Source organism: Anabrus simplex, chromosome 7 (assembly GCF_040414725.1).
Source record: "Anabrus simplex isolate iqAnaSimp1 chromosome 7, ASM4041472v1, whole genome shotgun sequence".
NCBI lineage: Eukaryota > Metazoa > Arthropoda > Insecta > Orthoptera > Tettigoniidae > Anabrus > Anabrus simplex.
The window spans coordinates 177,211,039-177,229,153 of NC_090271.1; the positions used below are offsets into that span (position 1 = coordinate 177,211,039).

Below are 18,115 nucleotides of genomic sequence, written 5' to 3' on the forward strand. Positions count from 1 at the left end.
GAAAGGTCATTTTCGGAAATCATGTTTAACTTTTCACTTGATATCAGATATGGAGGCATGCCAGCTCCTAGAAACTGCCAGTCCCATAATCAGCATTATCTGGATCCTGTTCTTGATCATCCTGCAAACCTAGAAGCTTCCTTCTTTTCCTGCCTCTTGTTTCTTTAGTCATTTCCTCTGCTGCACGCTGGGCTTTCATAGTCCTAAGTCGATCCATTCGCTGGAAGGCCTGCAGTGTGTTGGCCCCTGGAGTGATACCAAGTTGCTCTAGTACCCTAATTCTTCCCTTATTACCATCATTAAACGTTATCACAGCATCACCAACACCCAAGCGTAGAGTTTTCATTCCTACAAAGACATTTTTTGGTATGCGGGTCCAAATTACATTATTAAAAGGCTCATTCGGATTTGTGTTCGCCCATGGAGGCATTTGGAAAGAAGCTCAGTTGAGCTAACTCTCCATATACTGGTTTAATAGCTTCCATCACTGCAGATGGTATATTGTTTACATGGTCTTCTTTGTAAATAAGTAAATCCTCATGGTTTCCAAGTTTCCACCTCGAAGCACTAGTGGGCGTGTCCTTATCATGTGCCTGTGAAACATCTATTTCAGGATCAGCACCGGATTCAGATCCCGTCGAATGCTGATTTCCAATTAAACTTCGCTTCTTAAAACAACCCTTTCTTTTCGTCATGTTGAAAAGAGAAATAAGAACATGTAATGACACACCAAACCGTTATGTTTACAGTTCGACACCTATGAAACACCAGAACCATAAAGTAAATTCACAATGCATGTGCAATACCGCCATTTCTGTTTACACAGTGCATCCAACCTCTTAACACAAACATTAATATGAATTCAAGCAATAAATAATTGAAAAACCACAGCCTTGTAGATTGAATAGTTCCAGAGATAGAGATACTTAAGCAAGTCAGTGCAGAACGAGTGGATTTTTTTTAACCCTTGCACTATTAATTTGGAAATGATAAAAACTACACTTCTAATTGGAATTATTCGGCAGAGATCAGAGATTCAGGAGAGATCAAATGTTATTAAGAAATAATAATCGTAAAATGTCATTTTTTGACCAATTTCACCGTACGTACTCCTCTTAAACCATTACTGCAACCCCTAAATACTCGCATAACCATATGAAGAGATATGTAACCTTTATTTACAACCTCGTTAACGTGATTACCCCAATGAAGATCTTTCGTTATGTGAACGCCTAAGTACTTACAATGATCCGTGTGAGGTACAGTAAGTTCACCCCATCACCATAGTAATTAAAAATGAAAGAACTTCTCTTGTTAAAACTTACAACGTGACTTTTCATCCCGTTTATCATCTTACCATTCTCTGTTGTCCATCTCACAACAATATCAAGGTATATTAGCAGTTGCTTACAGTCCTGTAACTTATTTACTCTCTGTAACATAATCTACAAAAAGCCTTATCTATGATTTCAGTACTTATATGCATACATAAGAAAACATAAAGGTCCAATAATACCACCCTGCTGCGGTACCTCCCTCCCTTCCCCTCTCTTAATCAGTGGCGGCTCGTGACAAAATTTTTAGGGGGTTCACAACATTTTTGTTCATGTCTCAAATCAGCAAAAAAGTAACATAGGTACATAAATCATTTCACTAACAGTTCCTTGTACGGTTCCTTCTTCACAAATACTTTGGTAGAACCCCTGTAACCGAGGATAAATTTTATACGAGACTAATTTGTTAGTGTAGAACAAAAGTAAAAATCACAATAACTTTACTACACTGAGATTATTGAAGGATGCGAGTACTATTCTTGGTTTTCAAACAGCACGAATTTCACCTGGGTGTTAGTGTAGAAACAAACCAAACCTCATGGCCTACCAAGCGACTGCTGCTCAGCCCGGTGGTCTGCAGATTACGAGGTGTCGTGTGGTTAGCACAACGAATCCTCTCGGCCGTTATTCTTGGCTTTTTTGACCGCCATCTCACCGTCAGATAGCTCCTCAATTGTAATCACGTAGACTGAGTGGACCTCGAACCAGCCCTCAGATCCAGGTTAAAATCCCTGGCCTGACCGGGAATCGAACCCGGGGCCTCCGGGTAAGAGGAAGGCACGCCACCCCTACACCGCGGGCAGGCTGTCTTAGTGTTGGACAGTAGCAAAATTCATAATAGCTTTACTGCACTGCGAACACTGAAGGATGCGAGCACTATTCCTGATTTTTAAACAACACGAAGTTCACCTGGATATGACGAGAAGCATAGAAGGAATGTGTACCGCATTTACCGGTAAATTTTTTAATTATTTCCGAATTGACCCAATAGTCTCCACATTATCTCGGTTAGTCAGGTTCTACTGTTTCACATGGTAATTATTCTCATTTTGCAAATTATAGCCACTACTCTAAACAATTTAGCATGGAGTACAACCAACAATACTAGATCATGCTTATTTAAATGATAGGATTTAGATTAGCAACTCACGTAAATGCTGATTATTTGTACAGGAAAGCAGTCCTTCTGTCCTTCAATCGCGCAAATTTCTCAATCACTTTACGATTGAAGTCATTGATGATGTTGACAAATCTCTTCTCAATAGCAATCATAGCCAGCGCTGACAGTCGTTCTCCAGTCATGGTGTTCCTCAGAAACGTTTTAATTCGTATTCAAAGTAGAAAAACACCTCTCAGGCTCCGCTGTCGTAATTGGGGTTGTGACAACAATTCGGAGTAATTCGCATACTTGTGGAAATGTGTCCCTATCTAGTTCATTGTCAAGCAGAAACTGCAACATGGAAATGGCTCCATCATCTTTCTGAAAGCCATTTCTCATATACAATACTTCTAGTTCAGTCTTCAGCTGTGTCTTATTTAGGCAGGGATACATATGCGCCACTGTATTCAGTTCTCTTTCTGGAAAAGAGTCTGAACAGACACCAAAATGCCTATTCAGAATTAGGGTACTAGCGAATTCTGCCGGTAATGTAATGCAATAGTAGCTCCTGGGAGGCTGTGGGTAACCATAATAGGGGAGGTGGCGGACCCTTGTGGTCAACTGTAATACTGCCACTGGGTTGAGGGTGGCTCTAGACGACAAGGCACGTACCTTACCGTGCTCCTCGCTAATGGGAATATCAGTGCAGAAAACCATGACGTCATCTGCTTTGCGCATGCGTATATTCTTCAGCACAATAGCGCATTATCCAGTGTGCTCGCTGCACTGTCAGTCAAAACGAACAACTGTCGGTGTAACGGAGCTTCGATATAAGTCGATTGTCGAATGCTTTCGATCGATTGTCGAATGCTTTCGATCGATTGTCGAAATCAGGTCGAAAGAAAAGAATGAATGCGTAAATATGTAATAAAACTGGGTGTTCACGTGCTCCTGAGAGCCCACCGCCACTGCTCTTAATTGTAACAGGATCAGTTGAGGCTTCGCCTAGTCTAATTCTCTGAGTACTATTTTCTAGAATTCTACCCACACATTCAACCACTGTTTTGTCTAGTCCAATAGCCCTCATTTTCGTCAGCAGTCTCCCCAATCAAAAGCATTGGTCCATAACGATACAGACCATTTGACTTCCTCAATCTAAAATATCAACGATATCATGTTGGAATGCTACAAGTTGATCCTCACTGAAATAATCTTTCCGAAACCTGAAGTAGGCCTACTCCTTTTAAACCGGTTAGTAATTTCGCAAAAGTGTCTAATATGATAAGAAAGGATGCTTTATCAGAACTTGCATACAACATGTCAAGCTGACTGGCCTGTAATTACCCGCTTTATGTTTGTCACCTTTTCCCTAGTATACTGGGTCTACTACAGCAGCTCTCCATTCATTTGGTATAGCTTCTTCATGCAAACAACAATTTAAAAAATTCAGATGCGGCACCATATCCCAACCTATTGCCCCAGAAATCTGATCATTCCCAGCTGCTTTGCTTTCTTCAGCGGTCGTATCTTTCTGTAAATTTATCATCATAGGTCAATTTCAGTACTTACCCAGTATTTGAAACCTCCTCTACCTGGGTATTGTCTTTCCTTATTTCCAACTACAGTATCTTGACATACTGCTGACGGAGTACTGCTGTCTTCTATAAGCCCTGACATATATACTCCCCTTGATCATTAATGATCTCAGGTATGTCCTTCCTGGATTTTTTTTTTTTGCCTTAAAGTAGCTATACGTACCCTTCCCTAAAATTCATATGCCTGCCATTTATGTTTGTCATCTTTGCTGATATTTTTTGTTTGCTAAATTCTGTTTCCTAGTAAGTCCCTGAAGTCTCTCCTTACTTCCATAACTATTCCTGACATTTCTTTCTAACCTGCACAGTCCTTACCACCTTTTAAAGGTGCGTACTTAGTTTCACACTTCTCAACAATTGCTTTAAACCCATCCCATGGACTGTTTTCATTTTTAATTACCGTATTCCTCTAATCATAATTAAACTCCCCTATGCCTCTCGTATTAATCATGTGGTATTGTCTAATCGCCCTACTTTTACAGCCTTCCTTTCTACCGCATTTATTTTTAACTACGACAAAAACAGCTTCCAGTCACTTCACCGTCTATCTCTTCAGTTTCTCTATGGCTCGTCTGGTTTTATGAGCACGACGTCTAGAATGTATTTCCATCTAGTTGGTCCCATCACTTTCTGATTCAGCTGCCCTTCCCGTATTAACTTATTTAACGTCAAGCTGACTGCCTGTAATTATCCGCTTTTTGTTTGTCACCCTGTTTCTACGATAAACACTCCAGTTCCATATGGAAATGTTTGCATCCATAATATTACTTCTTAATCATGATACAAGTCCTGTTACAATATCTTTTTTTTTTTTTTTTGCTATTTGTTTTACGTCGCGCCGACACAGATACGTCTTATGGCGACGATGGGATAGGAAAGGCCTAGGAAGTGGAAGGAAGCGGCCGTGGCCTTAATTAAGGTACAGCCCCGGCATTTGCCTGGTGTGAAAATGGGAAACCACGGAAAACCATCTTCAGGGCTGCCGACAGTGGGGCTCGAACCCACGATCTCCCGATTACTGGATACTGGCCGCACTTAAGCGACTGCAGCTATCGAGCTCGGTGTTACAATAACTGGTATATATACACCATTACTTATTGCATTCTCTTATTTACAATACATTTTAACACTAACATCTTCCTTACTGGGCTGCCACTTCTTTATAGTATCATAACCGCACCTAGTCCAACCCGTATTTTTGAATGTACCTTCCTGTAGCATTGGTCATGTTTTGTGTCATTGTCATTACCTTCCCAGTTAACATTTGGTAAACTGCGATCACCCACTACAGTGACATTCTTCTTTGTCGTTCCCTACATCGCTGATTATCTTATCAAATAATTCCGCATCAGTGTCAGCGCCACGGTTTACAGGTCTGTACACCCCAAAAACATCATGTATACCCCAAAAACATCAAGTTGTAACATCTTTAGAGATGACCCTTACACCTAGAGGTTCATGATTATCGTCCGTAACTTTTTGCTATCTTGCAAATTTCTCTTTCAAAAGTATGAATACTCCCCGTCCCACCGTCCCCACCCTGTTGCTACGATAAACACTCCAGTTCCATGTGGAAATGTTTGCATCCATAATAACTGCTGTTACAATATCTGGTATATATATAAACCATACTTAATTGTATTCCTTTCTTTACAATACATTTTAACACTAACAGGTTGATGTCATCCTTGCTGGACTTCCATCTCCCTATATTATCATAACCGCACCGTAGTCTAACCCGTTTTTCTGAATGTACCTCCCTATAACACTTCCATACAAACCTACTCACTTATACGTTCCATTGAGGTTTAAGTGAAGGCCATCTGAGAATAGATCCCTGCCTCCTACCCACCCATTAGGACCTACAAATCTGACTCCCAATTTCCCACATACCCACTCCATAGTTTCAGTTAAATCCCCGATCGTCCACTTGTCAGTACCTCTTTTATACAGAATCCCACTAATAATCATCTCCGCTCCTTTAAACTTTTCCCGCGCTGCCATAACCATATCCCATATATCCCCCACTATGTTAGTTGTTAGTACCTATTCTTGCTTGCCTTACGTTGTAAATACTAACGTGTAAAATTTCCACTGTCTCCTTAACCTATTTTTTCTACTTTCCTCGACATCTGCCTTAACTCAATTCTGGTTCCCTTTCCTCCATACACTTCCCCCACATACCTAACAGTCTCCCTTAACATCCCAGGTAGCTACAAAACCTTGTTCCTCCTCCGCCCCCCCCCCCCCCTCCCTCTCACGACCCTGTTCCACTTCCCCTTCCTATCCTTTACATTTCCCTTTGCTACCGTTCCCTTTTTTTGCCTCGCCTTTCCTCTGTAACACTTACCTGTTCCCCATCTTCCCTCTGCTGTTCCGCTTGCAGTGATTCATACCGATACCTCTCACTCCCTTAGAAAAAGCCTTAGGCCTCATGTTCCTTCTCCTTAAAACATATCTATATCCTGAACATTGATTATAGGAAACCTGCCGATATTCCTGTCCTCCGTTAAAAGCCTAATTATTTCCCTCAAACTTGCTATCCCTCCCCTCATTTTCCTTAATGCCCGCTCACTCCCACAGCCCCTATACCTGCCTCTTGATTAACCATAAATGTAAAATGTCACGATTTATGCTCGGTGGACTAATCAGTTCGTTTTACGAGGTGGTTGGAGATACTATTCCTTTGGAAAAGTACATAACATATTTCGACTTCAGCGAACAGTTTTCAAGAAAAGGGAGTGAAAATGTGTTTAACATTTGAAACTTCATGATGTCTAAACTAACGATTCAAACATATTTTATTTTCTTTACCATTACAAGGAGGATTTGCCTAGCCGAGGAGGTAAAGGTGTACCCGGGTCCCCTGCAGGACGTGGGTTCAATTCCCCGTCAGCCAGTCGAAATATTTAGAGGCCAGGTTTCCACTTCTGGAGAGGCACGTTGCTGTGCGGTTCTTACAGCCTACACCAAAACTGGGTACCAGATTAATTGCGAGGGCAAAAGTGTCGGGTCATCGAACTAACCACTCTTGTGACGAATTTACGGGTAATGGAAGTCTTTACCGTCCTCTCCTTCAAAGTCGTTCATGGCCTGTAAGGAGATGGCTTAACTATGCTTTTGCCAGTACAGGGACTCTAAATAGGTAAGTAAAATATCATCTCGTGGAGGTCGTGATAAAAATAAAAGGTTCTATGAAATAATGAGTTAAACGTCGAAAAAGTATTATAGTCTATGTCAAATGGGAAGCGTTTTGATCTCGGGTGGCTGTTCAGAATTCTCCATCCAAGCAGGTTGTATGCTGTCGCGTTGTCTCACCCACTGAATGCGCTGCGCCCCTCGGGAAATTTCGATGTGTGGAATATCATTTGTGCCAGCCCGAAATATGTTTACTTCATCGAAACGTCCGCAACGCAGTTTCCCCATTTGACTAGAAGCTCATCTTAAAATGTTTATATAGAAGGATATGAAGCAATGGCCATCCATAAATGTTATTTTTATCAATATTGACTTTTTGTATACGCTATAAACACGACGCAAGTAGAGATTTCTTAAACGAGTTGTACGTTAACTTGGTTGCAATGTTATTTGGCGTTTTAGTGTGTCTCTAAATGCAAATAAGATGTTAGTCTGGTTTAAGGAACTGTAACTGAATGCACGCGGTCTCAAATAAAATTCTGATCTCGGGCATTTTAGTAGTGGTTTTTCTAGGGTTCACTTTTCAACTCCAGACAAATTTTTGATATGGTTCAATACAAATAGGTCTCGATAAGTCCTTCACATTCGTCTTAAATTAAACAATACGCTCATAGTTCATACACCACTTCAACACAAGATATCATACTAATTTCTTGGGTTGACTGTGCTTGTATGGAACAGTGGCATTTCCTCCATTTTGAGTATGAAATCTACTTAGTTGGAAGCTGAGCGGGATGGTGGCATTTTGAGATAACCCTATGCGGGATAGATCCTATAAAGGTAAAGTAATACGTTAGTAAACTATCTGGAAGCCGGTTCCGAGTGACCTCATGAAGGCGGTAAACAATTCAGGCAATGCATATAGATAAATGTCTCCAGTGTTGCGCTATTACACGCGTTTACGTCGAGGGAGCGATGGAAAAGAGCTAGAATTGAGAAGGAAGCAGTGGTAGACTAAATTAAATTCTTAGCATTTGCCTGGTGCTAAAATGGGAGATCGCGGAAAATCTGCTACACGGGGGTTCAAACCCACCATCTCCCAAATGTAGACTCACTGTTACAGGACCCGTACCACGAAGTCATCTCCCTCGCTACTTACCCACTCTTAAGGTACAAAAGAGTTTGAGGATAATTCTCGTCCAGCATATTCCGACATTTCCAAAATGTTATGGGAGAGCGATTTCTGGAATGACCATTGCGATAGAGTTATGTATTTTGAAACGATTGAAGATGTGTGCTACATTTCAGAGAGGCAGCCAGCTCTCTTTATAAAGTTGCCGTTGACCTCTCTTGAAATTCTGTGCACATGTGCTCAATCTCCTGTGACGTGACATGTGAAACTGCAGCTGATGCATGTTCGGTACTATATAGCCTACATCGCATGCGATGCATGGGGAATGGAGTATTTGTTTGGCCGATAATGGTCATGAATAATAAAGAAGTTTTACGTACGCTTTGGCGACGGTCCCTTGTTTCTGAAGGCGGGCCAATTACCACGCTCCCAGCGCCCAGCTAATTCCGGAACCTTTACGTACGATGGTGACGTAAGAGGCGGGAGTCCAATTTCATGTGTCACACTTGATCGGCAATTATCTGCCGCTAACCCGTTCTCTCTCTGTTAATGGCGCGTGGAGGATTCGCTGAAGCGGCGGCCGGTTACAATAGATCCAGGCTGTGTAAAGAAATACGACGCCGTGGAGGGTCAATATAGAGTCGAGAATGCTGAACGTTAGAACTCCGAATCGTGACCCTTTTCATTATTCATCTGGTGATGCTATATGCATAATGAGATGGTGAAGAATTTCCTGCTAACATCATAGGGACATTTTCTTTTTTAGATTAAGAATTATCTATATAAATAAATCGTACCGACCGTGTGTCTGTACATTGACTATTTTGGCGAAATTTACGTACAGTTATCCGTCTCAGGTGTAATAACGACCATCTGCATATTTTTTAGCTTTGGTGTCTGTGTCTGTTTGTCAGTGACTTGAAAACTACTGGATATATTTCTACCAAACTTCATATTTTAGAATCCACCTGTCCTTGGGTACGTTTTAGGACCAGTATTGTTTCTGAATCCCTCAATTGAATGGGGGTTTATACGAAACTGAAACCGTGATTTTGCACTCCCACAAAATATGCACAACCAGACGTAATGGAAATCTACCTGCCTTAATGGAAATCAATTTCTAAACCTTTTTCCTCATATGCATCATTTTCATACGAGGATTACTGAGGGAGATACCATTAACGGACCGTTTTTCTGTACCTCAAGAGCGGGTGCGTGTAAAGCCTATTTCTTATAACTTGCAAACTACTGGAGATAGTTCAACCAACCTTCATATTTAGCATCCGCCTGTCCAAAGGTAAGTTTTTAGGTCCATACCATGTCAAATTCCCGGAAGGGACTGGGGGTTTATAGGGAACCGAATCAGTTATTTTACTCTCCCACAATATATACAAGACGAGCCTGACTGGAAATCGACCAATCTTGATGGAAATCCATGTCTAAATCTTCTTCCTCGTGTGCAGTTTTTCGATAGGAGAACTAATAGGGGAGATATCATTAACGGACGCTTTTTCAGAACAAGTCCCACCGGCCTTAACCCAAAACCGGGTGCGTGTAAAGCCTATTTCTTATAACTTGAGAAATACTGGAGATATGTCAAACAAGTTCCATATTTAGTATCTACCTGTCCAAAGGTAGGTTTTTAGGTCGATACAATAAACTTCCCGGAAAGGACGGGGGAGCCGAAACAGTGATTTTACTCTCCCACAATATATACAAGACCAACCTGACTGGAAATCGACCAACCTTGATGGAAATCCATTTCTGAAACCTTTTTCCCGTGTGCATTTTTTCGATAGGATGATTAATAAGGGAGATATCATGAACGGTCGGTTTTGCAGGCTAAGTCCAGCGGACATAGCCCAAAAGGTATTGTATGTGGAGCAGATTTCTTATGTATATAAATAAAATCGTAAGGACCGGGTGTCTGCACATTGACTAATTTGGCGAAATTTTCGTACACTTATCCGTTTCAAGTGTAATAATGACCACCTGCATATTTGTTAGCTTTAGTTTCCTGAATGTCATAATTTTAACCCTCATCCAAAGCAAAATCAAGGCACAATCTGCCAGACGAGCTAGGAAATTGAAATTTGGCAAAAATATATGTCTTAGGCTTGCAATCGACGGAAGGTTTTCAAGATCTTTAAATATTTCATTTTTTTACCCCCTAAAAATATCGGAATATTGAGGCAGTTTTAATGTCCGTGCAGACCATCGTCTCGAAGTATTTCGTGGCCAAACGGTAAGTCGTATTACAAAACGGATGGCACAATCTCAGTTCAGTTTGCAGTGATCTACAACTTTGGTCCTGTGATGTTTCGTCGTATCTCTATTCCTTATATGTTGGATTCGTCTCTATTTCTCGATTATACCTACATTGTTCTCTTTGTACATGTTTAATTCGTAGTTCGAATCACTTATACGAAAGGTAGAATCATCTACCTCTACACGAACATATAATTACTTTTCTGATTTTCTTTATTTCAGGTACATGACAGTTGGCTGTACCGCCCTTCATCTCATTCTTAGGAGTTTCTCCTCTGTGATCAAGACTAACGTGCAGGCACCCATTCAAACGGTTGGAGTGGACATTTCAAGAGAAGAGAGGTATGAATTTTACCTTTGTTGGTAATGAAAAGTGTGTGATAAAGATTACCTGCAAATTTATGAGATTTAATCCAAATGCGGTGCAATTTTGAGAATGATATAATTTAGTCACTGACTGTATCTAGGATGCTTCTGAATATTTAATAATCCTTATCAGTTGCAATTCAACCAGCGAGGTGTACAGATGTGAAGTGCTGATAGCGAATTAATAGTGCGTGCATGTGAAATACAATAATGCGAGTATCTATTGAACAATACAGGTATGCTATAGGGAAGTGGCATTGCAGGATAAAAATCAAATATTCAAGATGTTGATAGACCCCTTATTATAGTGCAAGTGGTGTTGACGGCGGTGGTGGTTATGGCTCTGCTAATGATTGGTGGTGTTGAAGTGAACCCCGGCCCTGGACGATCTTGGGAGGACATTGAAAAGCTTAGTGGACAAGACCAGTGAAAAATGATTAGACCAGAGCAAGGAGCATAAAGACATGAAGAGTTACCTGAAAGTAGAGTTAAGCAACATAAAGGTGAGCCTGAATCAAAATCGGTCCAGCGTGGAGGAAATTAAGAAGAGAGTATTGGACTTAGAAGAAAGGGTCATGAGACTTGAAGTGAAGGAGCTATCACGAGATAGGGAGGATAGGAAGAGAAATATAGTAATATATGGCCTGGAATATTCCATTACAGAGAATTTTAATGAGATGATAAAGTGATATTATTGACTAGAGAAAAAGTTATGACAGACTCTAGTGAGGGCGATATTGACAAGGCCTTTAGAATAGGAAAAAACAGGGCAAGGAGACCTGAAAATGTGGGTATGGTATTGAATCTAAAAGCGTGCAGAGTTTTGCAAAATGTGAAGAACCTGAAAGGAACTAAAATACGGATCAGAAAATAACAGGGTTCAGAAGAGATAGAAGACATGAGAACGCTACACTGTCACTTACACAGAGCACACAATTCAGGTCTCCAAGACTTCATTCTTGGTTATAGACTTATGGTTAGAGGAGATTCGTGGAGCAAATTGTGGTCAGTTAAACAGTTAAAGGATACGGAAAGACATTTTGATGTGTCAGCAGTGAGTAGTGAGGTCAACTCCAAGACGAGGAAAACACCTGACAGAAACAGCTCAGCAACCAGTTCACATGTGTGGAGAGCTGACCTTGCCCTGTCTTCAGTTCAGAACTGTGGAAACAGATGAGCAAGCAGATGAAAGGTACCGTTAAACTTGAAAGACTTGTGGGGTAAAAAGCAGACAAGGAGCGAAGGGATACAGAGGATGACATAATTAGCTCCCCAAGTGGAAGAATCATACAGCAATAATAATAATAATAATAATAATTGTATTGCCTCAGCTACCGTGTACAGACAATTCAATTTGACGCCATCTGTCTGTCCGCTCGTTAATTTTGATGTTCTGTTTTACTCTAGCCCAACGAGATGGCAGACTGACTAAACCAAAACCCTCTTGGGCGTCTATGGCTGAGATTTAATTAATTTTGTCAGGTAAACACCAAATGTCTCACCAGAGATATTTTACATGCCGACATTGTACGACATGGAGTGTCAGATGGACTTTCTTCTGCCCTTCAAAAATCCGACTACCTCTGCCGAGTTTAACCCGCTATCTAGGGATCCAGAGGCAGACACACTACCATTGATCCACAGAGGCAGCTATATAGCTAGAAATAACAAGAGTCACACATAGCAAGACTGTGAGTATGGTGGATATGCAGAAAAGTAAATAACTAGTATGGTGCATGTGCTGTGTAAATATAGACGGTGTAATGAATAAGCTGGGAAATGATGAGGTGAGGAATTAATGTCTGAGAATGAGATCATGGGGATTACAGAGGCATGGCTCCCAAAGGGATGTGATCTAGAGATACCAGGTTATAACATCTGGAGTAAAACAAAACAGAAGAGGGCATGTAAGGGTCGTTATCCTGGGGGGCATATCGGTGTGTGTAAAGGATGCATTAGCGAAACAGACACAACTAGTGGAATTGGCCGCTAATGAAGTAATCTTTGGTAGGATAATTAAGAGGGAGAGATGGAATTAAATATAGGATTCTGTTACAACCAACCAGAGGATTCCCTTTTGCAAATAAAAATTTATTTGATGACCTCATTGAGGGAGTAAACCAGATAAAACTAGAGAATGAAGAAGCAAGGATAATATAACGGGAGATATTAATGCAAGGGTGGGTGACAAAAATCCAGTGTATGGTAGAGAAACGGATGAGCTAATAATAGAGGAAAGGAAAAGTCAAGGCAAAGATTGTAATAAGAATGGAGAGATGCTATTATAAATGTGTGCAATAGAGCAACAATACATAGTAAATGGTTGGTGGCCTGGAGATGGAGCAGGGAATTTAACATATTGTGAACACTAGAGGCAGCATGATAGATTTATTTGTTGCTTCTAGAGAAGCACCAAAATACATTAAAGATATTAAGGTAAAGAACTGGGCAGCATCTCATAATTTCACAGTTGCTATTAAGTTGCAGAGAATTGAAAAAAACAAAAAACAAAAAAAACAAAGAAGCAACAGGTTACAAATGTACAGAAATAGTTGGTAAGGTATAGATGGAGAGATGAATATAGAGATTAATTTAAGGATTATTTCAGTGGAGAAACCTGAAAATAGGCATTGAAATTATGTTAGAACATAACGCTGATGAAGCGATAAAAATGGTGGATGGAGCAATGATAATAGCTGTTAGCAGAATGGTTGTAAGAAAGAGAAGGGAAAAGAATCAAAATTCTTGATATAACTATGAATGTAGAAGAAAGAAACCTGAAGTGGTAAGGGCTCTAAAAAGTACAGAAATGAGGGATCACAGGAATCAAGGGTAAAATTCTGTAAGAAATGGAGGGAGTAAGAATATATATTATGTGGAAATAGGAAAAAATTAGCAGTCCAAGGAAATATAGTTACTGTATAGATATTAAAGAAAATGAAACAAAAGAAAAAATATATGGAACAGAAGAAACAAAATCTGTAAAGCTAATAAGAATAGTAACCAAGTAAGTATAAGTAATAATAAATTAATAGAGTCTTTCAAGGGATTAGGGGGTCAGGATAAATGGAAACCAAGGAAAAATGATATTGACATACATAGAACTATGGAGAACACAATACCCTTATTAGACGATCCTATAAAAACAGAGGCAGTATTAGAGGCAATGTAAAAAAGGGAAGAGGGGAAAATGGGAAAATCAGGTGCTATTAGTGGAATAACTTATGAATTTTGGAAAGAGCTAGGCAACAACAGTTATATGCTGGGAACTATATCAAAAACTATTTAACATAATTTTTGACGGAAGGAAAATGCTGTGATTTTGGCAAGAAGGAGTAATATGTCCTGTATACAAAAGGTATGTAGAAAGATCTAATACAAATAACTAGAGAGGCATTGCTCTGTCGGACACACTCAGCAAGATTTATACTGGAATATTAGCAAAAAGACTTACAAAATGGGTTCAGGAAAGGAATGGGAACTTCAGACAACATATTTATCATCAAAACAATAATAGATAAATACTTAGAGGGAAAAGAGGGTAAATTGTATATTACAGCAATAAATTTAAAGAAATCTTTCAACTCTGTAAGCAAAGGGTTAGTCGTTGAGCAGCTGGCTAAAATAGCAGTTATTGCCATAAAAGAATTGTATTCAGAGGTTAAATGCATGATTAAAGTGAAAGAAGAAATATCAGTAGGAGAGATATTTTAAAAATTTAGTCTAAAGCAGGGGTGCAAATTATTACCTATATTAATCATACTTCTTATTAAGGATATTTTGGAAAATGAAGGAAATGAAAACATGACAAGCCCATGTTTTAACAAAAAGGAAATTCCTGGCCTAGTCTTTGCAGAAAATATCCTTCTGTTATCATTGGCATCAGTGAGCATGCAAAGAAGCATTACAAAAACTGCAGAATACTGTATAAAATGGAATTTAAAAATTAACATTAAGAAAACGAAAATTATGGTAGGGCCTATGTAAAAAGGGAAATAAACTAAAGAGAAAAGAAAAGTGGTGGTTAGAATGTGTAGAGTTAGAAGTAGTAAATAAGATAGAATATTTAGGAATAATACTAACATCTAATTAATGGTAAGTGGAAAGAACAACTAAGGTGAGTAAAAATGAAAGGACTGGCAGCTTTACCTAGCATGAGATGTCTGGAAAGGAAGATGCCAAATATTGCAAAATGTCCTAAATTCACTTGTAAAAGCCAAAGCATTGTACTGAGCAGAAATATGGGACAATGAAGAAGGTAGTAAGGAACTAGAGGTAATAGATAGTAAGTTCTGCAAAATAATAATGGGGCTACCACATTGTACTACTAACTGGATTTAGAATTATATGTGAAGATATAAGTATATAAGCAGATATAGCCAAAAACAAGTTTCAAAATATTGGTTAAGATTAACCCATTCCGCTACAGCCGTCAAGAGTTCCGCATTCATTAACATGCAAATACAGGTACAACCATCGCTGTGTACTGAAGTCGGAAATACGTCTAACTATTGATTTATTTTGATTGTGATGTACTTTAGAATTATGTTCCTAGGTAGTGCTAGCATGTTTTCATTCTAACGTTATTATCGGAAGGCCATTTTGTTAATGTATATTTTGGTTCTAATGTTGGTCATCTTGTTCATGGAATGAATACTACTGAGCAAGATGTCATGTAAACAGCGCAAGGAGGAAGAGGAAAGAATTCTGCACTTTCTTCTTGATAGTGGTGATGAAGATGACTCAGAATTATCTGAGTAGTTTTGGCAGTGATGGTGCATCTGAGAACTGTGACTCCATCGTGAAAGCGATAGTCAGAATGAAGATAACTCCGTATGTAACCTCACCACATCGAACATTTGTATCTGGAATTTGGCCAGTAATGTTCTGAAAGGCAATGCTTGTGCAGTTGTCGGGGAGCTGAATAATATAGTCAGGAGGCGTCTGGGTGATAATGCTACAGAATATGACATTGTGAGTCAGCTCCTTCCTGACACTTTTTGGGAGGGAATTCGCATGAAACCAATGCCTATGCAAATAAAATCATTGATCCTGTTGAAAATGACCCAATGAAAAAGAAGTCATATGATGAAGCTCACTGGTTCCCAGTTACTCCAGTTGAGCAAAAAGCACACTTTGCTCTTTGTATTTTGATGTCTCAGTCAAAGAAATCAACACAGCAAAGTTATTGGACTAAACGAAGGGTTGTGGAGTCCTCTATATTTGAAGAAATAATGCCCTACAGAAGATTTGCAGCAATACCAAGATATCTACACTTTGCCACAGATTCACAAGAAACAGAAAGGGATAAATTGAGAAAACTAAGACCAGTAATTGACCCTCTCTTGGACAGATTTCAGAAAGTTTACACTCCTAGTGAAAAATAATTTATCAATGAAAGCCTCATGAACTTCCGATGAAGATTAGGTTATGTCCAATACAATCCTTTTAAAGGGCATGATTTGGACTGAAAACAAAGTATGTGAGCCTAAGAGTGGAAAATGTTGGAAATTCAAGTTTTATACAGGAAAAGAAATCCAGGTTGTGGGTGGGACATGGGATGGAATCCAGCTGCTAACAAGTGAAAAGGTAGTGCTTGAACATTGCAAAGAATTACTTGGTGTTTGGAGAACAATATACATGGACAGTTTGTACAGTTCTCCTACATTATTCAGGGTATTGTTGGAGAGGGACACTAATGCAATTGGAACAGTGTGACCAAACCGAAAGTTCACCCCACCTACCTTGAAGTTCACAAGATTGAAGAAAGGTGAACTCATATTTTCCTCTTCCAGTGGTATCTTATCTATAGAATGGACCAACAAGAAGCCTGTGCATATGATGTCAACAGTACATACTACACCACACTTTGTAGAGGTTGAAAAGAAGTACGACAAAGGTAAAAAGGAACTAAAGCCAAACATTGTACTGGACTACAATTTAGGAAAGGTTGGCGTGGATTCACATGACCAGCACTTAGCATCTTATCCTCTCATGTGCAGGTATGTAAAAGGGTCCAAGAAATGGTACTTCTACTTGCTGGACGTGACATTGCTGAATTCGAGCTACATACATGCCATGGTGAGCACAAGGAAAAAGAGAATGAGCTTCTCATCATTCTGCGTCAACGTTGCAGAGCAAATTCTGGAAGATGTCACCCTTCCTGATTATGCCACTAGAGGACGTCCATCTCAAGGTAGCACACCAATGAGAATACAGGGAAGGCACTGGGGTCGTTTTCCTGAAAAGATTGCTCCTACAGCTAATAAATCAGCCCCATGAAGGAGATGTAAAGTCTGTTTTGAGTGTGGAATCCGGAAGGAATTCTGCTTTGAGTACAACAAATGCAAAGTTGCCCTCCACGTGGATGGATGTTTCAAGGTGTACTGTACCTTAAAAGACCAGTGAATTGTGGTAAGATAAACTCTAACCCAAAATGTTGTTAGTTTGATGCAGTATGCTTTTTTAACCGTTGTAGCATCCATAACATAAAATATAGAAAAAATAATCGCATTCCAAGGTAGGCCTACAGTTTTCATGGAAAATACCGGTAATTGCATGGCAATGGGTTAAAGAGGGGAAACGGGAGAGAAATACTAGATTTAGCATACCAACATCAGATGAACATCTACATGATAAATATTGGGAAACCAAGGTAAAAAGGATGCTAGATAAAATCGGAGGGGGAGACTCCTGGGATAAAGGGATCCAGGACAGAGAAAAGAAGTTGAGTAAGAAAGTGACTATTACAGCGAAAGACATTGAGAAACACGATTATGTCAGAATGCAGAACCAAAGGAACATTACAGGAAATCTGTGAAATGAGCAAACAACTGTCTAGAAAGAAAGACAGACTTACGAATAGAAAAATACGAGATATTTTGTGGTGGCTAAGGGGTATCTAAAAGAATAAGGGTCAAAGAGAGAAGATTGGTGTTTGTTATGTGGAGAATTACCGTATTTACTCGCATAGTAGACCCCTTTTTTTTTCACATTTTCAGCCGGGTGGGGGTGGGGAGTCCAATATGCGATAACCTCAAATTTTGTACAGTGAACACATGACTTCTCCTGGGATCCCGCGCCGGAATCAGGTCCATGGTGGACCGACGAAATTGCAGCAGCCATACGTGATTGCCGACGGACTTCTAAGCATTATCGTCGGAATCCTATGAATGCCACCCAT

The 18,115-nt window shown here is 39.8% G+C and overlaps 1 protein-coding gene across 2 annotated transcripts in view; it reads left to right on the forward strand.

Annotated features, from left to right (window-relative positions):
• LOC136877441 (katanin p80 WD40 repeat-containing subunit B1) overlaps positions 1–18,115 on the forward strand; it is a 267,324-nt gene that overhangs the window by 242,004 nt on the left and 7,205 nt on the right. For both annotated transcript variants that reach the window (XM_067151483.2, XM_067151484.2), the window contains one exon: positions 10,789–10,908. In XM_067151483.2, coding sequence (XP_067007584.1) covers positions 10,789–10,908 — 120 coding nt within the window. The remainder of the gene's footprint in view (positions 1–10,788; positions 10,909–18,115) is intronic.